Source organism: Rhinolophus ferrumequinum, chromosome 23, assembly GCF_004115265.2.
Source record: "Rhinolophus ferrumequinum isolate MPI-CBG mRhiFer1 chromosome 23, mRhiFer1_v1.p, whole genome shotgun sequence".
NCBI classification, from domain to species: Eukaryota; Metazoa; Chordata; class Mammalia; order Chiroptera; family Rhinolophidae; genus Rhinolophus; species Rhinolophus ferrumequinum.
In genome coordinates this window covers 12,024,761-12,052,466 of record NC_046306.1, presented here as the reverse complement: position 1 = coordinate 12,052,466, position 27,706 = coordinate 12,024,761, and the positions used below count along the sequence as shown (strand labels likewise).

The window sequence follows — 27,706 nt, the reverse complement described above, 5'->3', positions numbered from 1 at the left end:
GGCAGAACCGTCAGGACTGCTGCTTGTGCAGGCCTGACTGGCTGCCATACACACTTAATAAGTGGGCCTTTGCCTGCACCCCCCCACCCCCCTCGGAAGGGGCAAGGATTCTGCTGATTCAGCCGGAGGAGAGGCACGTGATGGGGCCCTGGTGGTAATATGGGAGGAGGGGGAGCCGAGGGAAAGTTAATTAATTATCCATCTTTGTACATCCATAACTTTTTATTAAACAAATATGCAAATGCCGCCTAACCGGCTGCCCTCACTTGGGTCTGCTGTGGTGATTGTAATCTGTGGCTGGGTCTACGCGGAGGAGGCCTGTTGGCAAAGTGGACTGGGGTTGGGCTAGCCTCTCCTCTCTCCCTCCCTCACTTGTTATGGCTCCCCTGGTCCCCTGGGTCCAGCATCACGACTCTGATTTACTTACCCAAGCCCAATGGATTCTGCCTTCATCATTCCTCAGCATTTCTATGTCTTCCCTGCTGCCAGGGCTCAGTGTCAGGCACCACCTCTCTTGTTCTGCCTTCTGCCTACTTCCTCAGCCTCATTTCCTGTCCTCTCCCTCTGGACAACTATGCCTCAGCTGTACTGGCCTCCAACCAATCCCACCCCGCCGCAGGACCTTTGCATTAGCTATTTCTCTGCCTGGAATATTGTGTTGCCACGGCCTGCTCTTTCTTGTCATTCAAGTTTAAGGTCAATGTGGCTAAGGTGGTCACTTTTGCTTTTATGCTACTCTGCTGAATTATATTTTTCATAGCACCAATCACTTTGATCATTTTTTTTTCATTTATTAGTTTTGTGAGTTTATTTCTTTCTCCCATTAGAATGTGACTTCTAGAGAGAATGTTCTCCAGAGAGAACAGCCTTGGGTTATGTATTGCTGTATCTCCAGTGCCTAGAACAGCACACATAGTTGACCTTTGCTAAATATACATTACCTGAATGAATAAATAAAGGAAGGAAGGGCCTCCTCACTCTTCTCCTTGTTCCCAGCTACTCTCCTCTATTTTTCACACCATTCAGGATAGTCTTTTAAAAACAGAAATCTTGGGCAGCCAGATGGCTCAGTTGGTTAGAGCGCGAGCTCTGAACAACACGGTTGCCGGTTCGATTCCCACATGGGCCAGTGAGCTGCGTCTTCCACAACTAGATTGAAGACAATGAGCTGCCGCTGAGCTGTCAGAGGGACGGCTGGCTGGCTCAGTTGGTTGGAGTGTGGGCTCTCAACAACAAGGTTGCCGGTTCAATTCCTGCGTGGGATGGTGGGCTGCGCCCCCTGCAACTGAAGATAGAAAATGGTGACTGGACTTGGAGCTGAGCTGCGCCCTCCACAAGATTGAAGGACAATGACTTGGAACTGATGGGCCCTGGAGAAACACACTGTTCCCCAATATTCCCCAATAAAATCTATAAAAAAACAAAAACAAAAAACCCCCAAAAAACCAAACACAAATCTTGTGGGGATTAAATGAGTTAGTACTTAGAACAGTGCCTGGCATACAATAAGTGCTGTATAAGTGTAACTATTATCATATTCTCAGCACTTTGGAGGTGCTTATTAAGCATCAAACAGAAGTAAACATGATAAAAATAATAGTTACTATTTATTGTTCGCTGGGCATAAATTTCTAGCTTCTCAAGATGGCAGTCAAGGCCCTTTATGATCCCTCCAACTCCTGCCAGCTTCATGACTGTGGTGCTGGCCCATCTCATCTCATCCTTACAACATCCTTGTAAGGTAGGGACAAATTTTACAAATGTGGAGACCTCGGTTCAGAGAGGTTAAGCAACTTGCCTAAGGTCACACAGCCAGAACAAGAGTAAACTAGGATATGAGTCCGGGAATGTCGGGCTTCTGGTTTAGCTTATTTGTATAATAAGTGGCTCCCATGGGCCTGGCATAAAGTAGGAACTGTTTATGTGGTCACTGAATGACTGCCTGCCTGCCTGAATAAATATTGCTTCTTCCACCACCTCCCACGTGTCAGGTGAAAAAGCAACAAAAAAGCTTACCCCTGCCAAGAGACTTTGGAGAGCACTGCTTAACCCAGAGGATTGACTCACCAATGGGGAATGGGGGCTCAGCCTAGCGACCCTGCTCAGTGGCTCGCTGTAATAGAGGAGGAGGAGGCAGCAGGAGCCAGCAGGGAGAGCTGCCCATTAGCCCTAATTAGCAGCCCGTCTGGAAAAGAGCTTGGGCTGAAATTAAGATGCTGTCAGTGGGTCCCAGCTGGGTTGTAGCAGAGTGGCAGCTGCAACATTTCCGGAGCCTGAGCTTGAAACACTCAGCTGGGAAAGCCTCTCTGCCCGACTCCACCAGGACCCAGTGGCCTCTGGGGGTGGGGCTGGGGAAGGGTGGGTGTGGGGGCTGGACAGCAGCAGGCCTGCTTCCAGCTGAGGCAATCATCACTGAGACCTCCCTCATACATCAGAGTACTCACAACACCCACAGGTCTTGGCTATCTCATGGGTCCTCCCATACTCTTGGGAGATGGCACCTCTGTGCCCATTTTGCAGAGGAAAAGACAGAGGCCTTGAGAGTTTTAATGGTGCACCCAAGACCACACACCTAGGAAGTGGCAGAGTTGGGGGGGTGCTTTTGAACCAATGTTCTGGATCCAAGTCTGGGGTGGGTGGGAAGGGGAGGCCCAGAAAAATCCTGATTGGGGCTTGGGTGGGGGGAGTCAGTGCCTAGGCTCCAAGTCACCATCTCCGTCCCCTCCTCCTACCTCCAGCGCTGGACAGAGGTCCTGGTGTCCCCCCTTTAGGGGAAGAGACAAGGTATGGGAAGTAGTAGAGGTGGGCTGGGTTTGGGGGAAAATGGGTAGAAGATCAAGAAAACCAAGAGTCAGGAAGGATGCAGCCTGCTTCCAAATCTCCACTTCCTCTAAGAATAAATCGGGTGCTAAGAATAAATCAGGATTTAAAATCAAACTGAAAAAAAAAATCACAAAAATCCTAAAGCTGTGTTCCAAGGAATCAGTGTAGTGATTTGTGCCGCAGGGGAAGCCCTCGTGGGCAGTGCCAGGGGCTGCGTGGCGGGAGGAGGGCCAGGAGGTACCCGGGCCCAATGGTGCCACGCCCTGAGTTGTCAGCGTTGTTCTTATAATAATAACATGTAACGTGTGGAGGGCTTGTTCTGTACTCATGCTTGCTGAGTGCTTTGGACAGATTAACTCTTTAATCCTTGCAATTAACCTTACAAGAATGGGCCTTGCTTTATAGTGGAAGAAATAGGCGCAGAGGGTGAAGACCCTCGGTCAGCATGGAGAGTGAGATTTCAAGCCTAAATTTGTCCATCTTCTGAAACTGGTGGGTGTCTCAGCTACACCAGACTGAAATGGGAGGATGGGGCTCAAATTCCCTGCCCGCTCAGAGGGAGTCCCTAATTTGCACCTCAAAGGTTGACTTCGATCTTTTCCTATGAGTATATTTTTGAAAAGGGAGGGGAGAGAGCAGGTGGATGATGGCTGCCTGGGAAGCATTAGGGGTGGGGTCACTTCCGGAAGGGACGGCAGGGGCCTCACAGAGGACAAAGACCTGACCCATCTCAGACCTGGAACTAGTGGGAACTTCTCCTGACCCTGGGGCCTCTTTTGTCCTCCTAGACTTAGGCCAGAGGTTGGCAAAAAACTACCACCTGTGGACCGGCCCTGCCTGTTTTTGTCAACAAACTACGGGAACACAGCCATGCCGACTCATTCACAAAGCTGAAAATATTTACTATCCCTTCATAGGAAAAGTTTGCTGACCCTCATCCTAGACAATATAATCATCCCCTTTTAGATCTCAGAATTCTAGAATATCAGAGCTGAAGGCACCTGTAGAGGATATTCTGTCCAACTGAGGCACAGAGAGGGGAAGGGACTTGCCCAAAGACACACAGCAAATAGTGAAAGAATCAAGGCGTGAATCTTCAGCTCTTGCATTGGACCGATGCAGTGGCCAGGCAAGACAGCGCTAGGAAACCCTGAGCATTAAAATCAAGCCTGGTGCTTCCAAACGTGCAGTTTGCAGGGCCCCAAGGACCCATAAATAGCATTAAATAACACTGAACTGTCACCTGGTAAGAAGGGTGTCTCCTCCTCAGTTCTCTTTCATTCTTCTATGTCAAGAGGAAGGATACGTTTGGTGCCAGTGTATTTTTAACACCTCTTTCATACTTAGTAATCTTCCTTAGTACTAAAGCGGGTGCAAGACTCAGGCTGAAGCCCAAGGCAGGCAACATTATCAGAACAGGTATTAAAACCATTATTTTACTTGAGTGTGTTTGTTTCTTTTCACGTCACTGTCTATGTCCCGCGTTACTGTTTCTCCACTTAATGTGCTGATGTAAGTTTTGCTTTCAAAATAAAATTAGGTATAAAGAGGGGGTTATTGGAAGAAAAGTATTCAGTAAATCATAGTCAAGTTGGTACTTGGATATAGCAGAAATCACAAATATGGGATTTGAACGGCTGAAACTGGGAAAGCACTGATCGATTCAACATTTCTAGCACTGAAGTTCTACGGTTCTGTGAGTTAAGAGCAGAATTATCTCAAAGCGAGGGTAGAACTGCCATGCATCGTGGTGCAGTGTTTGGCCACTGCACAAGGCGTCCGGCCGTCACCCGCATGAAGGGGTCATTGCTTCTAATTCACATGAAGGTGTGCTGTGGGCCGGCAAGCTCCCCAGCCAGGGCCCATCGCCTCTGCCTTCTGACTTGAGATATAAATTCCATGGGGTGGGACATCTTAGAGGCAGCCAAGTGACTGGCAGAGGTCAGAGGTCAGATGCTGCCGAGAAGGAAGTTACGCCTTGTTGCCATGTGGTCATCCCTGCCTGCAGTGAGGCTGTTCCCCTCTCAAGTGCTGTGTGGCAATGTTGACCTTGGTGGCATTGGGTGACTGAGGTTTGGAGGCTGCCAAGTGCTGTCCGCAGGAGCCAGGCCTTGGAGTCAGGTCGGCCTGGGTTCAGGTGCTGACTCTGCCACATCCTCGCGGTGTGACTTTAGGCAACTTCCCTCACGTCTCTGAGCCTCAGTTTCCTCACCCATGAAATGGGGCTCTTTAGTGATTGGACCTGACTCCCAGGGTTGTCCTGAGGGTGACGATTAGGTGGTGTAGGGGAGTGGGTGCCATGCAGTGGGTGTGAAATAAATTGCAGGTAGACTGAGCATTCCCCATCCTGGGGTGGCCCTCTGGGAGGTACCGGGTGGTCAGCTCTGCCAGAGGACAAAGCTGGCATCTGCAGAGGCTGGGCTGATTCCCATAGCCCATGCACTCCTGCCTCAGTCTACCTGTCTACCCCACTGCTAGGCTGAGTTGATAATGGCTCCCCAGCCGGCACGGCAGCTACCGACGTTTTTATGGACAGATCACAGGTAACGAATGAGCTTTCCCTCCAGGACCTGGGGACAGTCTAGAAAATTGTATTTGGGTTGGAGAGTGGGAGGCGGAGAGTAGAGCCAGGAGGAGAGATGCTCTCCCTGCCTCTGCCCGCCTCCATCCCCACCCCCTCCCCACTGCAAAGGAGAGAAGCCGGTGAAGCCATCAGGCCCACATGGGGACCCAGAACTACTAGGGGTGGGGCAGCAGACAGGCTTCTCTTCTCTCTCAGGATTACTGAACTTGGGTCTTAGAGGCTGACTGCCTGGAATTACAGGTGGCACTAACTGTGCTCCCAAGGTCATCCTTTCTTCCTTCCATATATTCGTCATGCATGTATACATCCACCATTTGTCCACCCATCCAGCATCCATCCACCATCCACTCATCCACCACCCATCCACCATTCATTTGCCATCCATCCATCCATCCCTCCATTTATCCATCCAATGGATAGTTATGGAGCACTCTCTTTGACCAGGCACTGGGTAAGTTTCTGAGACTAGGTAGGGTAGGGTGGTGAACAGGACAAAGAGAAAGTTCCCGTCCTTCCCATGAACATGCACTCACTTATTCATCTATTCAAAACATGTTTACTGAGCTCCTAGTATGTGCCAGGCACTATGGCTAGTGGAGATACAGTGATGACCAAAAGGGCCATGTCCCCATGCCCAGGGGCATCAGTAAGGATGCTGACCCAGGGCTTTGGGGATGGACACTGAGGGGTACTCCTGAAAATATGGGTGATGAACCTGCAAGGGTGCTGGGGATGAACCTTGGGAGTGCCCCCAAATCATCATTGATGAGTATTGATGGTGTCCTCAGGGTATTGGTGCTAAGCATGGATGTGTTCCCAAGGACATCGGTAATGGCCACTGGTGGTGCTTCCAGGGCATCAAGGGTGGGCACTCGTGGTGCTCTCAGTGACAGTGATGGGAACTGGGAGGGACCATTCTTTGCTTCTGCTGGAGAGCTCAGTTCCACTCTCCGCGTTCGCTCTCCCTTCCCCAATCAATTAAAGCTCCTGCAGACAGACAGACCTCGGGATGACCCTGCAGCCCACACGGGATGTCTCCCCAGCTGGAGGCCGATTGATCCCCTTGCCCGGGATTCTCTCTGTGGCTAAAATGTCATTTTCCACCAAAAACCCCTCTTTCTTGCGATTACTGAGAATTACTTACGAAGAGACAGAGTGTGTGTGTGTATTGATTGCCACCCCCGAGAAGCTCAGGAATCATTGAGAATAGATTAACCTAACTTTCTTTTGCCTTTTGGGAAGTTGGACTCCAAGCTATTTAAGGAGATTAATCAGCCCATCAGAGAACCAGACAATCTTCCTACCTCTTCTATCTCTTTTTGGACTAGCTGGGACCCTGTCATTTTCACCTTGCCCTCAAAATATCTGTTTCTCACCACCCTGACTGCCCAGTTCAGTTAAGCAGGGTTCTCTGCAGCCTCCTTAGGAATGGGTGGGCACATCTCTGGCTGCCATTAGTTTCCCCGGATGGTCTTGTTGCTCAGATTCCAGTCTGGGCACAACCTCAGAAAAGGCCAGGCCACCCCAGGCAAGTCTCCCCTATCCAAGCCCTGGCTCTCTGCAGCTGTCACATAGGAAGGGTCCAACCCCTCCATTCACTAAAAGGCAGTGGCTTCCAGACGCTTTTCTGCGAGGCTTGCACATTGATTCTGCAGATGTCAGTCGTACTCATCCACTCAGAGTTCCCAGGTGCAGCTCAGGCCGTCCTCTTCCCTTCCAGGAAGCCATCCCAGATTGTGCCATCATTCTGGGAACATTGGTTCTGCTTAGAGAGGCTGAAAGGAGGGGAGGCAAAAGGAGAGAAAGGAAGCCAGAGAGAGGAAGGGAAAGAAGAGAAGGGAAAAGGCAGTGAGAGGGCGGGGGAGGATTCAGCATCTGCCTGACCCCATGACACATCTTATAAGTTCACGATGTGCAGGTGGAAAAGGGACAGCTTCTGGAGTCAGACAGGCTTGGGTTCAAATCTCAGCTCCAGCCTTTCCTGGCGGTGTGACCTTGGGCAAGTCACCTCCCCTCTCTGAGCTTCAGGTCCATCATCATTTAAATGGGGCGATAACAGTTCCTACCTCACAAGGTTGTTACGATTGCAAATGAGGTCATGTATATAACATGCTTAAAACCGGACCTGGGGCTTAGTAGGGGCTTTCCCGATAGCAGGTAGCTATTGCTAAGCCCCAGACTTGATGGCGGGACTCCCAGCAGATCCTCTGTGAAGACTTGCTGTGTGGTCTGGAACTTCATCTGTGCCTTGGAGACCTGAGTTCCTCTCTGCCCCTGCCGCACCCCACGTTCCCAGGCAGATGCAATCAGGGCAGCCAGTGCACCTGGGTCTCTGGGAGAAGAGGTCAGAGGTCTCAGCTCCCGGGGGCTGCACTGGAAAACAACTCCTTTTCAGAACATTGCAGGCCCTCACTGCCCCCTCTGCCGTTTCTCTCCTCTTCCAGGAAAAAAGTTTGAAGTTGAATGGGTCCCGAGGTGGAGTATTTTCCAAATGTCAGTGCAATCTGTGGCACATTACAGCTAAATGCGATCATCTCAGTGCCAGCCTCTGAATGTCAGCGCACCGGGCGTGATGGAGCTACAAACAGCAGGTTGACAGGTGGGGCCTCAGCACCCCCGCCCCTGGGAAATCACCCTGGCTAGGGAGGGAACTGGGCCATCTCTGGGTTCCCCAGGTAGGGACCACGGGCCTCTGTGGGGACACGCAGTGGGCCAGTGAGGGGTCCTGTGCGTTTTGTGTGTGCATGCGCGTACACCTGCTGCCTGGTTTCTGTGCCTGTACACCTCCTCTCTGTCACTGTGTGCTGGGGTGCACATGCTCAGACGCCCTGGCAGGGTGTTCACTGAGCACAGTTTGAGATCTGCGTGTGGCTGTGTATATACATCCTCCTTCTCCACGTGTCACCATATGTCTGTGTGTTCACACACATCCGTGGAACTCCTGGAATGATGTATACACATCCCACACATTCGCACTAACTGACCATGAGACTGTATGTGTCTGTGTACATACACATAGATGGATGGACACCATCTATCCCACAATGCCTCTTACATTTGCTGTGTACGCTCTCTCTCCGTGCCTCTGTGTAGTTGTGAGTGTGTGTGTAATTGTGTGGGTTTCTGTGTGTATGTGAGTGTGTGTGTATATATGCAAACTCAGGACTTCAGCCTGAGTGTGTGTGTGTGTGTGTGTGTATCTAGGTTTGTAAATCCCATTTCAACTACAAAAGTGGAAGGGGAAACTGGAGTGGGAAGGGGGGCTCTCTGACTCACTGCCCTCCTGGTGGGGGGATTTTGATGGCTGCCTGTTCTGTGGAGCCTGTGATTGGCTGGGCACGATGGGGATTAAATTGCCTCCAATTACCAGAGAGTGAATGGTGAGCTGTGAGGCCAGAGGGAGGGTGTGTGCCTGCCAGGATCTGCCAACCACACTGGGATTCAAAAGCCCTGTGTCTGCAGATGGCCCCGTGTGTCTGTGGGGAGGTGTGCACGTGAATGCCCGCGTCCACGTGTTTGTGTCTTTGCGTGTGGGTATATGGGTCTGTGACCAGGCACGTGAGCAGATCTGTATTGTGTGTGATGGCGAGATCATAGATGTGCTTGTGTGTGTCCATCAGCATGGCTGTCATTGTCCTGTGTGTCTGGGAAATGTGTGTCAGTGTGGTCTGTTTCAGGGTGTGTCTCCACGGCTGTGAGATGTGTATATACATGTGTGTAGATACACACTGTGTTTTTGTGTGTGTGCCCTCATGCGCCTGGGTGGGTCGCTGGGGTTTTCTCTGAGTAGAGTGTGTGTGTGTGTGTGTGTGCATGTGTGTCTATGGTTAACTCTGAGGGTCTGAGTGAATCAGTGGGTGTGAAGGAAGAAGAAGGGAGGAAATTATGCCATCCCTACCCCATTCAGCCGGTGCTGAGGATCCAAGGGCTCTTCCCTCAGACTGCACGAGCTTCCAGAGCTTCCACCAACGGGCGGGAGGACTCACACAGCCCCAGTGAGGGAGCCCGGCAAGGGGTGTGTGGTGACAGCTGGTGCTGAGTCTGGAATAGGGGCTGTTACGGGGTGAATTGTGTCTTCCTAAAATTCATAGGTTGAAATCCTAACCCACACGACTTCAGAATGTGACCTTATTGGGAAACGGGATCATTGGCTATAATTATTAAGGCGAGGTCATACTGGAGTCGGGTGGGCCCCTAATCCAGTATGACTGGTGTCCTTCTAAAAGGGGAAATTTGAACAAAGAGACAGACACATAGAGGAAAGACGATGCAAAGAGACGCAGGGGGAAGACAGCCACCTACAAGCCAAGAAGAGAGGCCGGGAACAGATCCTTCCCTCACGGCCCTCAGAAGGAACCAACTCTGCTGACACCTGGATGGCAGACTTCCAGCCTCCAGGACTGGGAGAGAATAAATTTCTGTTGTTTAAACCACTCCGCTTCTGTAGCTTTGTTACGGCAGCCCAAGCAAACTAATACAGGGGATATGGAGTGTTAAAGTGCTTCTCCTTCTAGCTCTCTTCTGCTCCCAGAAGACCCATTTCACAGGTGCCTGAGCTGTAATCAGCAGGCTGCCACATCTTCACTGCCTGGTGCGCGCTACTAGGCTCCCTCCAGCTGGACGCATTCTGCCCTCAAGCCCTCAGTCCACCAGCCCCTTCTCTGGGCTAGATAACCGCGCCCCCCCTGCCCCGCCCCTCTCCAACCATTCCCCAGCCCCTCCATCTTCGCTTCCTCCCAACTCTCCTGGCAAGGCTGGCCTTTATTACCTTTCCAGGAGAAAGCACATCTTCTCTCCACCTTTTTCCTTTCCCCATATGGCTCTGTGTTCTGCATACAGCAGGTGCCCACAAAAGGTCTCCGTGAGGCTTTCAGCCTCTTTCTGGGCTTGGAGTGGGAAAGAAGGCTCACCCCATCCCCCTTCACCCTGGCCAAGCCCCCGCATCCGTGACCAGATGGCTGCCATTTATTTGGATCTTACTCTATGCCAGGGCTGAATGAGGCCCTAGTCTGGGTTGCTTGGTCCTGCAAACATCCCCATGAGATAGGTACTATTTTTCGCCTCATTTTCCAAAGGGGAAACTGAATCACAGGAGGAGAAGTAAGTGGTCTAAGATCATACCTTAAAATTCTTGAATGTTAGTTAGGTCAGGAAGGAATTTTAGGGATCAGTTAGGTCACTCCTCTCACCTACCTCCGGGGCCCATCAATTCCAAGTCATTGTCCTTCAATCTAGTTGTGGAGGGCACAGCTCACTGGCCTATGTGGGAATTGAACCGGCAACCTTGTTGTTGAAAGCTTGCGCTCTAACCAGCTGAGCCATCCGGCCGCCCCACCACCCTTGACCCTTCTGATCCCATCACTCTGTCCTCTCCTCGGACCTCCTTTGCTCTTGTGACTTTAGCTACCTTGTAGACGAAGGTGACCAGCACAATTTTTTCTCGAGCTCCAGCTCTGAATTTCCCCGTCTTGTGCATATGGCTTGCAGGTCTTCCAAACAACATTCCCCAAATCAAACTGGCTTCCCATAATCCCAGATCTAAGGTGTCTCCTGGGTTCCCTGGCTCATTACCAGCTTCACGCTCCTTGTCACTCAAGCCTGAAGCCCTTCATCTTCTCTACCCACCAGTCCCAGATCTAGTCAATTGCTGACTCCTGCTGGGTCTTCCTCTTAAATATTTCTCAAATCCACTGTTGCCGACCTAATTTAAGCCTCAATGTCTCTCTCTGAGATTCCCAGATCAGCTTCTCATATCAGCTTTGAATTAAGTTGGGCTGCCTGGGACAGAAAACCCAAATAACAATGACTTCAACAATTGCAAATGTAGTTCTCTCTCATGTAAACCGAGTGTGGATGTGGGCAGTTCAGGGCTGGTATGCTGGCTCCATGAGGTTGAAAGGAATCAAGTCTCCTAGTTCACTGTTTGACTGTCCATAGGATACAGCCTTTGTCCTTGCAGTCCAAGGTGGCTGCTTGAGCGCCAGCCATCTCAGCTGTGTTTAATCAGCAGAAAGGAGAACGGAGCAGGAAAAAAGTCAAAAGGCATGGGTCAACAGTCTTAGAAGCTGCCACGTGAAAAGTCTGCTTAGCTTGTATTGGCTGGGACTCAGTCCAGGTAATACACAGTTGTGATGGAGGCTGGGAAACGTGGTCCTTGTAACAGATGGCTGTGTGCCCAGCTAAAAATTGGGGATCCTCTGATTTTAAAAGGTGAGAATGTGAGCTCCTTAGCTCTTCACTGGCCTCTCTCTCTCTCCTCTCACCCTCTAATCTACCTTGAACACAGCAGCCAGGGTGATCTTTCTAAAAGATCAATACATAGAGTTGGCAAATCCATACATAGAGTTGCCAGATGTGACAAATAAAAATACAGGACGAGTGTTTTAGTCTAAGCATGTCCTATTTAGGAGATACTAATGGTAAAACAATGACTGGTCATTTATCTGAAATTCAAACTTAACTGGGCACCCTGTACTTTATCTGTCAGCCCTATCCTTACACCTTTCATGGTGCCTTATTTTTCTTGGGCAAAGGCCCAAGTCCTTTGGAAGGGCTCACTGGGCCCTTTATAATCGGTCCTCCAAATGAGACGTCCACGTCCTGTTTCCTGGACAAGCCTTGCATTTCTACTGTGTCTCCAAGCCTTCACGCCTTTGCTTAAGTTGTTACATCAGCCTAGCATGCCCTTCTCCATCTGAGAAGCCCCACGGATCCAGAAAAGACCATGGCCTCTGTATCTCGATATTTCTGCAACATGGTCGGCGGGGAGAGGTTACTTGGTAAATGAAATGACAAGTCCAAAGCTGCACAGCAAATGAAGAGCAAGGTTGGAGTGGCCACCTGGATGCCTGACTCCCCTCCCCAGTGCTCTCTGCACCCGGGCAGGCTCATGTGGGCCCAGTGCTGGGCCTCTATTCTCTACAGCGCATGTCTGAGCATGTGCCCCCAGCACACAGGGGGTTAAGCCAGCCGCAGTATGGGGAGCTGGAGCCCATAGAGTCCATCCTGACAATAAAGCTAATGAATCTTCCTTGCCGTTTTCTCTTGCACAATAACATTTAATCATCATTTGCACAGCAGATGAGAAGTTTGCGGCAGATGTAATTTTGCGTGAGTGGCGATTTCTGCGTGCGGGCACCATTCCCGCTGTCCCCAGCACACCTGACAATCTGGGGCTTGGGCAGGCTGCACCCCAGGGGGCATGTGTGCACCCACATGCCGGGGCTCTGACCCCACACACATGTGGGAGATGGGCTTCAGAGGCACGTGTCTGCTTGCATGCATACTTGCATGTGGAGTCAGGCACATGTAACAAGGCGGGGGGTGAACCACGGTGGACCTGCCTGAAGGTGCACGTGGACAGAGGTGGTTAGGTGTCCAAGATCCATGGTGTGCAAGTGGAGAGACACACACAGAGATGAGCAGATGCACGGGGGGGTGTGACATTGCATGTATGTGCGAGCTTGGTGTAGATCTGAGTGCTTATTGGAGACGCATATTTAGATCCTCTTAAGTCATCTTGTATATTATGCACAGAGAGACCTCACACGTGCTCACATGTGCAAACACATCTATGGGCACCGCACACTTGAAGTTAGAGTTTGTAACTGTTCCTGAGGCTACACATGCTTCCCTGTGCATGCAAGCACATGTGCATATGCATGACAAACGTGTGTATGGAGCTGGGTTCATGTGCACCAGCACAGCTGAGGGGATACACACATACCGTGTTTCCCCGAAAATAAGACCTAGCCGGACCATCAGCTCTAATGCGTCTTTTGGAGCAAAATGAATGTGAGACCCGGTCTTATTTTACTACAAGACCGGGTCTTATAATATAATAATATAATATAATATAATAATATAATATAACATATATTAATTTTTGCTCCAAAAGACGCATTAGAGCTGACGGTCCGGCTGGGTCTTATTTTCGGGGAGACACAGTATGTACTGTGTTCTGCATGGGAGTGTGTGGGGACATGCACATGTTTATGAATGTGTATGAGAGCATGCCTGAATGGGAAAATGTTTGGGCTCATGAAAGCGTGTCAGTGGTCACACACATAAGAAAACACATCCACGGGAGACATGTATATGCTTTGGGTACAAATGTGAGTGCACACGTGAGAGCGTGTCTCTAGCACAGGGATGGTATGCAGGCATGTGACCACGTTTGCAGACCTGCAGGGATATGCTCTGGGTACATGGCTGTGAGCACGCACGTGTCTGCACTGTGCACCAGGTGGGAACACGTCTGAGGGGACGCACACGCTGTGCCATGTGTTGGCTGCTCTGCACCCACGTGCACGCAGTGAAGCGTGAACCCTCTTGCCTCACAGTGAGGGTTGACAGGGTCACATTTTTCAAAGGCTCCGCGGCCAGTGGCAGAGCTGGCCTGAGAGCGCTGGCTGGTAGGAGGGACATGGAGCTGCTGATTCGTGACCCAGAGGTGGGTAGCAATGACGGCTGGCTGACGGATACGGGCGCTTAGCCGTCCCCTGTGACAGCTGCTGGCTCTCTCAGCGGCCTGGAGCAGGAGATGCGAGATTAATTCTTGACCTGTGTGCTTGGCACTGGCTTCCCACTTCCCTGGTGTGTGCCCACGGCCACGTGCAGACACATGCACATGGGGACACAGCAGACACGCAAACCCGGGCTTGGACTGTGGCCTCGCCCCGCCTCCATGCAGCTCCTCAGCTCTGTCCTCTGTCTGGAGGGCCTCCCCTTCTCACCAACGGCTTCTCTGTCCTCCCCACACTCCCCCAGAAACCTCACGCAGCATCTGAGTTGCCCGGGTCCTGTGCAGACTGCTGTGGGGTGTGTGTGAAACGGTCCCAGCCCGTACAAGCGTTGTGCCTCTGGGCAAGTCCGCCTCATCTGTGAGCGCTGGGTCCCTCATCTACAAAATTGGGCTAATGATTTTCCTACTTAAAATTAACCAAGGCGACTTATGCAAAGCACTGAACACAGTCAGCATTGAGTCTACCCTCCATGGTTCTACCTGTATGAGTAAGAATTACGTGCAGTACTTAGAACAGTGCCTGGCATACAGCAAGCGCTATGTTAGTGCGTGCGCTGTCACCATTATCACCATTATTACCATCAGGACATAGTCGTTACTATCGCTGGTTCTACAAGTTTGGACAAATATACATTCACTCTTGCTCATGACCCCAAATATTCTTTTATTCCATGATGGCAGTAAAAGAAAAAAACGTTTTGTCTTTTCATCTTCCCAGATGCTTTGGGAAGATATGGTGAACGGGAAGCCCTGTGTTTTCTGGGCTCCCTGATAGAGTTGAGTGTGTCCAGTTAGAGCCTGGAGCTGGGGAGGCTGCGCTCTTGGCCTAGCACAGGGCGAGGATTTGAAGCTCGTGGGGGAATTTGGTGGGAACCAATGAGACGGATGGCCAAAGGCTGTGTACTCCACAAGACACTTCTCTTTGAAATCTAATTATCAGAAAAGTGTACAAAGCGCACAAAACGCTTGGTATTCATGGAAACTTTGTGGAATCCAGTGAAGGGACTGGACTCACCAGATGTCACTGCCAGGTTGGCTTAGGTCAAATGGAGATGGCCAAAGCACGAGCTGGAAGCAAAAAGGACAAAGGGAGCATTGCTGTTCCCTCCATGCCCCACCCTGGAATTAGCAGAAAGCACAGGGAGGCTTGAGGACTCCCATAGGCTGTAGGCTGTGGCAGCGAGTGGAGAAATGACCTCTTCCAGGGCAGGAGAGTGCATTAGACACACCCAGGACCACGTGTTCAGTACTTACTGTGTGCCAGACACTGTGTGTGCTGCTGACGGCATCAGAGCGCCCCAGTTAAATCTTGGCATCTCCACTTAGTAGCTGTTTGATCTTGGGCAAAGTACTCTTTGTGCCTCAGTTTCCTCACCTTTAAATTTAGGGCCACTTCCTTGGGCTGTTGAGGGAATTAAATGAGTCAATTCATGTGAAGTGCTTAGAATAATGCCTGGCTCATGGGAAATGCTCAGTAAGTGTCACTGGTTATTCTTGCCTTTTATCCTCGCTACAGCCCTATGGAGGAGATGTTCTGAATGTGTGCACTTTATAGATAAGAAAATGGAGGCACAGAGAGGGTAAATAAATTGTCCAAAGTCACACAGTTGGTAAATGGTAGAGCCGGGGGCTCAGAAGATGAATCTGGATGAATAATGTTCTTTATTTCTGACAAGAACTTGGGAAAATCATTCTCCACATGTGGGGTTTAGACAAGATATTCAAGGATCCTTGTGACTCCTCTGGACACATCACCTGCCTGAAACCTCCTTCTTGGCAGGGTCAGAATCTGTCAAGGCAGCTGGCACATGTAGAAGGAACAGACTTGGAATCAGAGGTCCTGTACTGATTGTCCCAGCTGCTCTGTACTGTACCAGTTGGGTGACCTTGAGCTCGTCACTTTACTCCTCTGGGTCTCAACTGCCGCCTCTACAATGGAGATGCCATAACCCACCTAAGAATTGTTGGGATTCTGTAGGTGAGAGTTGGGCACACATGTGTGAGAGAGGGGATTGCATTTCACCCCCCCAAGTGACCATACTCATTTGTAGCACAAGCTACAGGAACCATGGGTTAAGTGTTCTACATGGGATGGGGGTCCCAACTGCCCCCCATTTGGGACCACCACACTTCAGCCCATATAACTACCATTAGCCACCTTCAGCGGACTTTAGGAGACATGTTCAACTTGAGCAAATCATCAAGTTTCTTGGCCTGGCCTTCAAGTTCTTTTCCTAACCTCCCTCCAGCCGGCCTTCCTTGCCTCACATCTCACCATTTTATCCAGTGATCCAGCCCACGGGACTGCACACCTCTCCTGAAGCTGCTACATGCTTCTTGCCTCTCCCCTGCCCCCAACCTATATGCAGACACTCTTCTCTCTGCTTAGCATGTTCTTGCTTGCTTGGCCATCTCAGACATCTCATACTCATTCTTCAAGAGCCAGTTGGAGATGCTTCCTCTGGGAAGCCCTCCAGGAATTATTTAAACTTTCTTCAGTGTTTCCAGGACGTTGTTCTGTTAATTCTGTTACAATTCTTACCAAATGCATTATTATTAGCTGCTTCTGTCTCTGCTTCCTCACCCCGCCCATTGGGGCCTTGAGTTTCTGGAAGGCAAGAAGGACTTATGATCTGTGCAACTTGGGCAGGTTACTACTCTCTAAGCCTCAGTTTACTCACCTGTGAACTGGGGCTGACAGTATCTAACACAGATGATATAGTAGAGGGAAGGCACTCAGGACATAATGACCATCGCTGGATCTGTCACAGTGGACCTGGGTAAATGTGGAGGGAATTAATGAATGCTCCCTGGGAGGGTAAAAAAAAAAAAATAAGGCTAATGAGTATTTATTGATCACTTTCGATGTGTCAGGAAGGCACTGAGATCAGAGCTTAACATTCATTATCTCCTTTAAGCCTCTTAACATTCCTTTAAGGGAGGGACTATCATTAGCCCTATTTTATAGATGAGGAAACTGAGGCTTCAGCAGTTGAGGATCTTAATGAAGGATGCCCAGCTAACAGGAGATGAAATTCACAGCAGGTCAATGTGGAATGAATGAATCCCTTGGGGCGGGGGACAGACAAATAGCTTATACCTCATAATCAAATGATTTTAGAGTTGGAGGCTTAGAGATGACTTAGCCCCTGAGTTTCTTAACTTGGGATTCATGAATGAGGAAGACTGATGGGTTCTGGGACCAGACAGATAAGGTCCCCACCACACCCAGTAGCTTCCAACACCTCCATCTCCCACCAACGCTCCCGAACCTTATCCAAGTCCTAGAGCCGCCAGCTTGTCCTCTCTTGGTGTCCCTGCCAGGTGTGCTATTCCAGTGTTGCCTGAACCTCCAGAAGGCTCTGCAGTCCCTGGGAAGTCAGGGCAGGAGCAAGACAGGCAGTTGAGACCATTTCCTCCTCCCTTGAAGATGTTGGGCAACGGGGGAGGGCAACTGAGGCAAAGGAGAGAGCTCAGAGCTGGGACACAGAAACTCTGGGCTTCTAATAATGACAAAGATGGTAATAGTATCGAAGGCTAACATTTATTGAACACCTACTATGTGCCAGGCACTGTCCTCACCAATTGACCCGTGAGCTCTTTTTATCCTCACAACTCTTCCAGGTAGCTTCTATTATTAGCCTCATTTGACAGATGAGGAAACTGAGGTCCAGAGAGGTGAGGTCATTTGCCCAAGGCCAGGCAGCTGGTGGGTGCCAGAGGCTCCACCATTCACTGGCTGGGTGTCCTTGGACAGGTCACAGTCAGTTCTCTGGGTAGCACTCTCCATCAGTTACCTGCCGGGCCCCACCTCACGGTTTCTGTGAGGACTAAGATGATCTCTGTACAGTATCCCAGCACACAGTAGGCGCTTAGTAAATGAACAGCCCATCTTTCCTCTTAACTCTGAAGGGGAAACGGGGGTGGGAGGGTGGTGAGGGGCACCTTGGCAGCGTCCTTCCCCCAGGATTTCCTCCCAAGCCAGGAGTGAGTTACCCGCCCCTTCTCCACGCAGCAACGATCCCTTATCTCCCTTTTTAACCCCAGATCCACGCAGTGCCTGGTCTCGCTCCAGTTTTAATGACGTTGGTCAAAATTTCCGCACCTCTGGGGTAAAAGCTGAAACCACCCTCTGTAGGGGGCGTCGGGGAGTCGGCCCCCAACAGGTCCTCCGCCCGTCCGGCTGTCCTGGGAGTGTGGGAGGTGGGGAAGTGGGTGAGCAGGGGAAATGCTTTGTCCTGGGCACCGTCAGGTCCTGCGTGGGGCGAGCAGCCGCGCCTGGACCGCAGGGCAGAGGGCTAGGAGGCCTGGGCCTCGTCGTCCGCGCGGTGCCCGGCGTAGAGCGCGGCCAGGGGCCGGAAGCGCGGGCCCCAGCTGCTGAGATAAGCGAAGTCTTGCTCAGAGCCCGATGAGCCGCTGTGGAGCGAACTGAGCGAGCCTGCCGGCGAGTCCGCGCCTTCGAAGGCGTAGGTCTGGAAGGCGTCGTAGGGCGGTACCGACAGGTCCCCGTCCGCCAGCGCCACCTTGCGGCTGATGAAGTCCCTGAACACCGAGAAGTCCGGCTCGGGGCTCGGCGGCCCCTGCGGGATCGAGTGGCGCTCCGAGGGCAGGCGGGACGGCGGGGAGCTGCCCGAGCCCCCGCCTGGACCCCCGCCCGGGCCCCCGCCTCCGCCCCCGTCGCCGCCCTTGAGCTCGCCGAAGTCGTAGAGGCTCCGCAGGGCCGACATGTCGTAGGCCTCGGTGTCCTGCTCGCCGCCACCCTCGTCGTTGTATTTGATGACGTTGTCCCGCATGTCCTCGTCCTCGTCCGAGCTCAGATGGCTTTTGTGGTGGCGCCTGAGCGTGAGGATCAGCAGCACCAGCACTGTGTGGGAGACAGACCGGGAGGTGGGGGGTGGGGGAGGTAGCAGGGGACGGGGGCAAACGAGGGCGAGTGAGGGCGGGGCCCGACCGAGGGTCAGCCCAGCCCAGCCTAAATGCTAGTGTACATTACCTAGATTTCTGTGCAAAAAAAGACCTTTCTTATAGTCTGAACTGAGCTGGCTAGCGGGAGAGGTAGTGAGCTACCCACCTTGGGAGGTGTGTAAATTGGGGCTAGACCACCATGGTCAGGGGGGCACAGAGGGCAGTGTTAAGAGATTTCATGGGTGTTGAGGGCTAGACCCAACCTCTGAGGTCTCCATCCTCAACTGTATGAAGAGATACACCTGAGGTCTCTAGCTGCTGGGGTCTGCAAAGGGGGCAGCTGAGGGCTGAGGGAATGAAAGATGTCTTTGACCCTGACTCTCTTTCACACCACCCTCCTCTGTCTACTCTGGAAGTTCTGAGCACCCTCTTAATTCTTGGAGTCTCAGATCAAGACATCTCCTGCAGGAGCCGTTTTTCTGAGAGCTCCAGGCTAGGTTCAATTCTATCAACTCCCCTGGTGAGGGATTCTTCTCGCTATCACATCGGTTCTCAAAGCTTGGTCCCTGGACCAGCAGCATCAAGCACCTCCTGGGAACTAGTTAGAAATGTGAATTCTCCGGTCTAACCCAAATCTATAGGTTTGGCCTATAGACTGCTCCATCATATAGCACAGGCCCTCCTGTGTTAACATGTCGGTCTCCCCCTACCCCAAAATGCACACTCTACACTACACTCAAAGACCTGGGGAATGTTCCCCTCACTTGGGGCCTGGCGTGCAGTAAGCACGTGAAGCATGCTTGTTGAATGAATGACTGAATGAAGAGATGGATGGAAACCTGGGTGAGTGAAAGGATGAGCGGGTGAATGAATCATCCCTTCTTGGCTTTCTTCACTTGACTTCCAGCACTCCATACTGTTTCCTCCCACTTCATTGATCAGTCAATCTTCTAAGCAGGCTTCTCCTCTCCTCTCTGACTTCTTAACGTCAGATGTCCCAGGACTCAGTCCTTGGACCTTCATCCACATTCCCTCTCTTGGTGCTCTCCTTCAGTCTCATTCAAGGCTTTCAGCTCCATTTAGAGGCTGACAACTCCAGTATCAAAACCTCCAGCCTGGACTTCTCCCCTGAAATCTAGCGTGTACGTCCAGTTTCAAAAAGTCCTCTGTGTTGACCAAGAGAATCTCAAACTTAACATGTCCAAATTTGAGGTAATAATCTTTCCCCCTTTCCCACCTTTAGGCTCCCCCATCTCAGTGAGGGCAAGCCCAACTTGCCCGTTACTTGGGACTTTTGGTTTCCCTTGTTCACTGATGAGTCCCAGTGCCCATAGAACCATTTAGCACAGAGGGGGAACTCACTGGATGGATACATCAGGGACTGAGGAATGAAGGGGAGAATTAAATGAATAGGTAGGTGGATGGATGGACAGACATGTTTGGGTACTATGCCAGGCCCTGGATTCTCCTTGCTGCTCCAAACAGCTCTGGCTGGGCCAGTGGCCAGAGCCAGGTGTTAGGGTCATGGGGCCGGGTGCCAGCTCATGGCTTAACAAGGTGGCTCATGACATGGGAGGGGGTGGGGAGTCAGGGATAGGTCCGGAGGGAGGAAAGGTGTCAGGAGGGAAGTGGGGAAGATGGATGGATGGCTTTTGGAGCTGGAGGCCAGGAGCTGTGGAGGGGGATGCCCATGAGAGCAGATGGTGGGGAGCGCGGGTGGCAGGCGACAGATGTGCCAGGCCCAATCAGTGATTCCGCCTGTCACCTTTAGAGCACTGATGTGCACTTTCTTCGTTTGTGGGCAATTAGGCAGAAATTTGTTTGCACTGCCTCGGAAAATGAAACCGCTGTAAAGTGCACCCTCTGGAAAAAGGGTTTCTGAGCCATGGGCTGAGAGGGGAGAGAAGAGGGGGCCAGCGCCTCCCGGCTAGGAGGAACCTGCTCAGGGATGCGAGGAGGTGCAGCGTGGCCATAGGAAGGTCCTCTGTGGGGTGGGCAGTGGCCATGCCCGTGGAAGGCGGCTAGGCGTGGGGGGCAACTGACATCTGTCTCCCAGGGCACTGAGTAAAGGTCGAATCTGCAATGTGGCCTCCCTGGAACCCCTGTAGCGTTGGCTGTTCTTTGCAGTCCAGTAGTCAGGAACGAGATGAGGCCGTTCTGTTGAGGCTGAGGGGTGGCACGATGGCCACTGGCATCCGGTTTAGCTCCTGGAACTTGACCTCTTCACTGGGAACACTCTGGGGGTTCAATTGGCTGCTGGTAGAACTGATACCAGAGTAAATTTTGCCCCAGCTTCCTCAAGATTTTGCCCCATAGCAGGTGGAACAGTTAAAGGAAGAAGGAACACAGGGTGAGAAGACCTGATTTCAGGTCAGAAGACTATGTGCCCTTATGGAGGCCACTTAACCTCTCTGCGCCTCAGTTTCCTCATCTGAAAAATGGGGATGGTACACCTGGCTCTTGTACCACAAGAGCCCTTCTTTACTAAAAATGCTACATAGTAAAATAGGTCACTAAACATAAAAGAATTTTTAAAAATACACTTGGATTTTAAACATGAAGGAGAGTCTGGGCTGTGTAGAGGGTGGGCCAGCATGACTTAGTCTCGGGTGGGGTCTGGAGTTGGTGGTGGGCTGCCCCATACTTAGAAGACCTTGTCATAGGAGCTGCATGGTAGAGCCTGGAGTCACTCAGGCTAGCCCTTCCTTGTATGGAAAGGGAAACCGAGGCCCCCTGGGGACTGCCAGGGGAAGGACAACTAGGGCCCCAGGATGGGGGACCCTCGGGCAAGGAGAGTGGCTCTCGGTGGACTCACCAACCAGAATGAGGACACAGACCAAGAGGGCGATGAGCGCGCCAGGGCTGAGGGAGGCGGCCATGACAAAGGCCGTGGTGTTGCAGGACTGGATGGCCCCGGAGCTGTCGCAGCCACAGATGCGGATGGTGAGGGTGCCCGTGCTGCTTAGTGTGGGGGGCCCGCTGTCCACCACCAGGATGGGCAGAAAGAACACGTCCTGCTCCTGCCGGTTGAAGCCCAGGTGCTGCGTGTGCACTGCGGCCGTGTTGTCTGTGCCAGAAAAAGGGAGTGGCATGTGACTTGGGGTCAGGGGTCAGCCTCCCCTGTCCCACCCACCCACGGATCCCACCTTGGGATTTGCCTTGCTATGCCCCAAGCGCTTCTCCCTGCCAGACCATCAGTACATTCCCTGATCTGCCCAGATTCTGCCCCCAGCTGCCTGAAGATCCTGTCCCAGCCATAGAGCCCACAATTCTGTCCTTAGCTGTCCCACGATTCTATTCCCAACTTCTCAAAATTCTGTTTTCTTATTCAAGCTATTCCAAGATTTTGTCCCTAGCTGTGCCAAGGTCCTGTCCCCAGCTCTTCCAAGACTTTGTCCCCAGTTGTGCCAAGGCCCTGTCCCTAGCCATGTCATTTTTTTTTTTTTTTTGTCATTTGTCTCAACAGCCAGTTTGTGTTCCAGATTCCACCCCAGCTGCCCAGTGCTTCCTGATCCTGGGATCCTGTGGTCCTTGGGTTGCGGCTTGCTGGACGCTGACAAGTCCTGGGTCATCAGAAAAGACTGGGAACACTGGCTGACACCTGCCTTTGATGGAGGAAGCTTTCCGTCAGGAGTCTAAGAGACAGCCTGGAGAGCTGGGGGCATGGCCGCCGGGGCCTGATGAAGGGACCCTGGGATGCCAAGGTCTCCTCGCCCATCTCTTTCCTTTTTACAGAGAACAGTGTACTACCATGTTTCCCTGAAAATAACACCTCACCGGAAAATAAGCCCTCGCATGATTTTTCAGGATGACATCCCCTGAACATAAGCCCCAATGCGTCTGTTGGAGCAAAAATTAATATAAGACCCGGTCTTTTTTTCGGGGAAACACGGTAACACAAGTCATACTCATTGCCCTGCTGTAGCCTTGTTGTTGGCAATGCGAGGCAGGACTCAGGGGGTGGGTGTCTGCTCTTGGAACATGGGCTTACGTGGGGCGAGATGCCTACGTCCCCTGGCCTTCCTGCCTCCTCCACACCTCTTCTGTAGGGGTCAGGCCATCTCTGAGCCTCAATTACTTTGATGGCTGCCAGCATGGTGGTGCAGAGGCACTCAGAGCCCAGCTGGCTGCTGCCCCCACCCCTCACAGCCAACTCCACAAAAAGGGGGCCTTGCCGTTCTGAGCCCATCTCCCTCCCCTTGAAGTCTTCGGCTGGTCTCTCTGACCTTAGACTTGGGCAACCTGGGTCCCTTCCCCAGGTCTGTGGCCTCAGTTAACGTACCCTCTTTCCTGCAGCCCCCAATTCAGGGCCCCAGTCCTGGCCTTCCCCATCACAGACACATGCAGGGAAAAGCCCTTGGTGGACCGACCTGTGACCTTGAGCGCATCTGGGAAGTGGACTAGAGGTCCTGCTCCAACAGGATTGTCATGGCTTGAAGCTCATGTGACACTGAAGGTTCATCATACTATTCTAGCCACTTTTCCACCCATTTGAAAATTTCCATCACAATGCTAAAAATAATGCCAAGTCGACAGTTTACTAGCTTGGGAAACTCACTTAGCTTCTTTGGACATCAGTTTCCTAATTTGCAACTGAGGGAAACAGTATCACGCAGGTGTGAGGATTAAATGGTAAAATTCATGCATAACCCTTAGAATGGTTCCCAGCACATAGAAATTCACAATAAATGCTGCTTGTTCTTTTTTTTTCATGTCCCATCCATCCGACGTTCCCAGTCCTGCACCATGGGCCCGCTCGGCGTGTAGGCTGCTCTGCCTTCACTCGCCAAGCTGCCCCTATCTGGAACACCCTCTCCACCTTCTTGCCTGGGCAAATTCCTCATCCGTCATGCTCCAGCTAAATGTCACCTCCTTTCTGTGGCCTCCTTTCTCCGCTTCCCTGGGAAGAAAGGATTTATGGCTGCTCTCTCCCTGCTCTCACTATGCAGGTGCCATGCACACTTGTGTTGCAGCACTTGTCACATTGCAGTACGTTAGCGTGTGCCTGTCTCTTCCCTGGCACAGGGCCAGACTTGAAGAATGACACTTGAAGGAACCACAACTTTTGGGGTAACTGGTGGTCTTGGGTCAGTTCTTCAAGCTCTGGCTTGAACTCTAGCCTTCCTGTCAAAGATTGAGTCCATCCCAGCTGTGAAAACATCTGTCTTTCCCTGGGGAAGAAAGGAGGCCCAAGAGAAAGATGGGGGAAAGAGAGACTGGTGTGGGACTCCTTTAGCACGTACTGCATGCTTTCTATGCATCAAGGACTGTGTGGATACTTTAAATACATAGTAATATTTAATTTTCACAACCAAGACTTGTGACATTATCCCCATTTTACATATGTGGAAGCTGAGGCTCAGAGAGAAGTGACTTGTCTGAATTTATCCAGTGAATTGTTGGCACAGCTACCTTTTCCATGTACCCATCAAATCATCCATCCATCCTCTACCCATCCATCCATCCATCCAAAAAATCTTTAGTGAGCAACTATTATGTGCCAGGCACCATGCTAGTCACTGGGGGACAACAATGGAGAGCTAAACCAATAGTCCTAGATCTGAGTTTATATTCTAATATGAGACAAATGTTAATCAAATAGACCCACGATTTAGTCTACAATTACAAACCCTGGTGAGTGCTAAGAAGGAAAAGTATAAGAAGAGCACCTCACAGAGGACCTGACCCAGTCTGGAAGGTCAGGAAGACCTTCTTAGAAGAAGGGATATTGTTGCTGAGCCCTAAATGATGAGTTTAAGGAGAGGGAACAGCCTATGCAAAGGCTCTGAGCTTGGAAGAAACATAATTCACCTAAGGTACCCAAAGCAATTCTTTGTGGCTGGAGGCATGAGGGTGATGGCTAAAGTGAGTCAAGAGGCTGGAGGGGGAAGCAGGGGCTCATAATGGAAAGTCTGAGAGGCCATGGTAAGGAATTTGGGTTATTTTCTTAAAAGCAATGGGAAGCTGCTGATTGATGGGTTTTAAGCGAAGAGATGACCTAGTGACATAGTCATTCATTTAACAACAGATACTAATCAAGCACTCTCTACACGTCAGGACAATTCTAGCCCCTGAGGATTACAGTAATGAATACGACAGACATGGTCCCTGCCCTTGCTGAGTCCATATTCTAGGCAAGAGAGCATCTAATGAAAACACAAGAACGGCTGTGGAAGACCGGTTAGGAAGCTATTGTGTGTTTTAGGTGTGACATAATAGTGGTAGGGGAGGCACAGAGAGTTAGACAGATTTGAAAAATGAGTGCCTGGCTCTTCTGGCTCAGCCTCAAGTTCCCAAACAACAGAAGAGGAGCGGAGAGGAATGTTTGTTTCCCAGGGTTGCTGTCTCTGGCCGTGGAGCCATATGTTTGGAGAGCTCTGGTCCCTGCCAGTCCTTCACCCCATAAGAGGGAATCCCTACGCATCATCCTGAAGCCCTGAGCTGCCATCCTGGGCAGTGGCTGGCTTCAGTTGGGGAAGCCACTGGTCACCCCAGACCCCTACCCCAACCTCCTAGGTGGGATCTGCGCCCAGCACTGCATCCATCCATCTGGCCTGACATATATCAGTGTCAATCCCCGGCTGCAAAAGCAATATTTATAAATCAAGTTTCTAAACTGGCTACAAATTTGTACAAAGAAACAGATGGGTTGGTGTAGCCGTTTGTCACCCAGGATATTTATACAATGAGGAGGATGGGGCTTGGAACACTGCGGGAAGGGGCTGGGGTACCGGAGGAGACTTCATGGCTGTGCCGACCTCAGTGTGTGGCTGCCACCCTTGCTCCCAGGGCTCGTACCAGGTGGTCCCACTGGATATGATCTTTGGTGGCCCCTGGTCAAAGAGAGGCATTTGGGGCAGGACCTCAGCCCCCTTGGGTTGGAAAGACTTATTAATTTGGTGAGGACAGGTCAGGGCTATCTTTGTCTTCTGGGGGCTGCCACTGGAATAATGAGCAGGCAGGGCAGGTGGTACTGATTGTTAAAGTATTAAAATATCCCAAAAAAGGTTTAAATAGCTCTGACTCTGAGTCCCCCAGGTCTTTCCCTGATGCTTCAGCCTTTCCCCAGGCACCTCCCCCCACAACTTTGACACAATTAAGCCACTAAAGGGTTAAAGCCTGGCATAGAAGGGCTTTGGGGCCCTGCTCCTGGTTCTTTATGGCCAGCGTCCTTTCTGATTGGTTATCTGCACTGCCCTAGGTGTTGAATATTTTTCATATGACTCCTGGAAATACAGATGGGTCTGGCTTCAGAGGCCACTGAGGTCCTTTCTTTGGAGGGAAGGGGTGTAAAGGTCTTGGGAGTGACCCCAGACCTGTTCCATGGTCAGAAGGAACCAACGTGGTCTGGTCCCCAGAGCGTCACTGACTTCTTCTTCTAGTCCTGCCACTCCCTCCCTCCAACCCCGCAGGTCTCCTGCTCCCCCCTCAGGGACTTTGCACTTGCTGTTTTGTCCGCCTGGATCATTCTTTGTCCAGTTATCTGCACGGCTCACTCCCTCACTTCCTTTAGGTCCCTACTCACTATTGATTCCTTCAGGTGGCCTTCCCAGACCACCTGATTGAAAATAGCTTCTACTCTTACTTTGCTTTGTTTTCTCTTGTTTTGTTTAACACATGTGATCGAACACCTACTGTGTGCCAGGCACTGCACTAGGCCCCCAGGGTCCAGCGCTAAATAAAATAAAGTCCAGACTCTTATGGCTATTGCATCATTCCTCCCCCCCACCCCCCCGGCCACATACCATCCCCAACGTATTATTTATTTGTTTCATTTCTAAGTCCCCTTACTAGAATGTAAACTCCAGAGGGCAGGGATTTTGTCTCATTTGCCACTGTGCTGACATATGGGCCCTGTGTTTCAATAACTGCTCCATAAATAATTGCTGAATGAAGGAAATGATAGTTTCTAGGTACTAACAACATACCTCGGTAGCCCTCATCTCACTGGCGCCACGTAGCCACCTGAGGTTTTCAGCCCCATTTTACAGAGGATGAAACTGGGGCTTAGAGAGGTGCAGACCTTGCCAGAGTTACGTAGAGAGCCACCAACTGAGTCTGGAACCCAGGTCCCTCACTCCTGGTCTATTGACCACCCCGCTCTCCTAGTCTATTCCTCAAAGTTTCAAACTTCAAGTTCTTGGGGAACTTGCTGGGGTTTCCATTCTCACAGTGGAATCAGTTCAGGCTGGCTGTGTGAGTGATTTAATGCAGGAAGCATCATAGACCTGAGACAGGTATGGGTTTGAATCCCAGCCTCACCACTGACTCCCTATAGGACCCTGGGCGGGTCCCTTATCCTCTTAGAGTCTCAGCTTCATCACTTGCAAAATGGGGAAGCGTGCCCATCAGGATGCAAAGAGCAATGCGAGTGTGCTAAACTGCTTTTTAAACTGAAGCGTGGGAGTGTGTGCATGTGGCTTATTAGACCAGGGGCTCTTTCTGCCCTGAACTCTGGCCCACCCACTCCTCATGGATTGCCTGTCCGTATCTTTCCATCTATCATTCTCTATGCTTGAGGTGCCCCCTCTCCACTCTGCCAAGCCACCCCCTGCTTGTTCTTCAGGGTTTGGCCAGCAGGCTGGATAATAGTCCAGCTTGGCCCGGACTTTCTGTGTGATCTTGGAGTCAACATTGGCCCTCTGGATGCCTCAATCTTTCCACCTATGATGTGGGATGAAGGCAGAGAGATTAGGCCCCTCCCTCTGTATACTCTAGGATTTGGGGGTTCAGAAGTAGCTCACCTTGGATGTCGAGCAGAGAGAAATGAGGGTTGCTGGGAGCTTCAGGGACCAGGCGGAAATAGAAGCGGTGCCCACCCTGGGGCTCGTCTCTGTCTACCACGCTGATGGTCTGGATGAGCTGAAGGG

The 27,706-nt window shown here is 51.3% G+C and overlaps 1 protein-coding gene across 2 annotated transcripts in view; it reads right to left on the bottom strand.

Annotated features, from left to right (window-relative positions):
- Positions 1-17,456: 17,456 nt before the first annotated feature.
- Positions 17,457-27,706, bottom strand: part of CDH22 (cadherin 22) — a 123,101-nt gene continuing 112,851 nt past the window's right edge. The window contains exons 9-11 of one of the 2 annotated variants that reach the window (XM_033095199.1): positions 27,581-27,698; positions 21,652-21,903; positions 17,457-18,795 (exon numbers count right to left, since the gene is read on the bottom strand). In XM_033095199.1, the coding sequence (XP_032951090.1) occupies positions 18,230-18,795; positions 21,652-21,903; positions 27,581-27,698 (936 nt within the window). In that variant the 3' untranslated portion in view covers positions 17,457-18,229. The remainder of the gene's footprint in view (positions 18,796-21,651; positions 21,904-27,580; positions 27,699-27,706) is intronic. The other variant, XM_033095197.1, reaches the window with a different exon arrangement.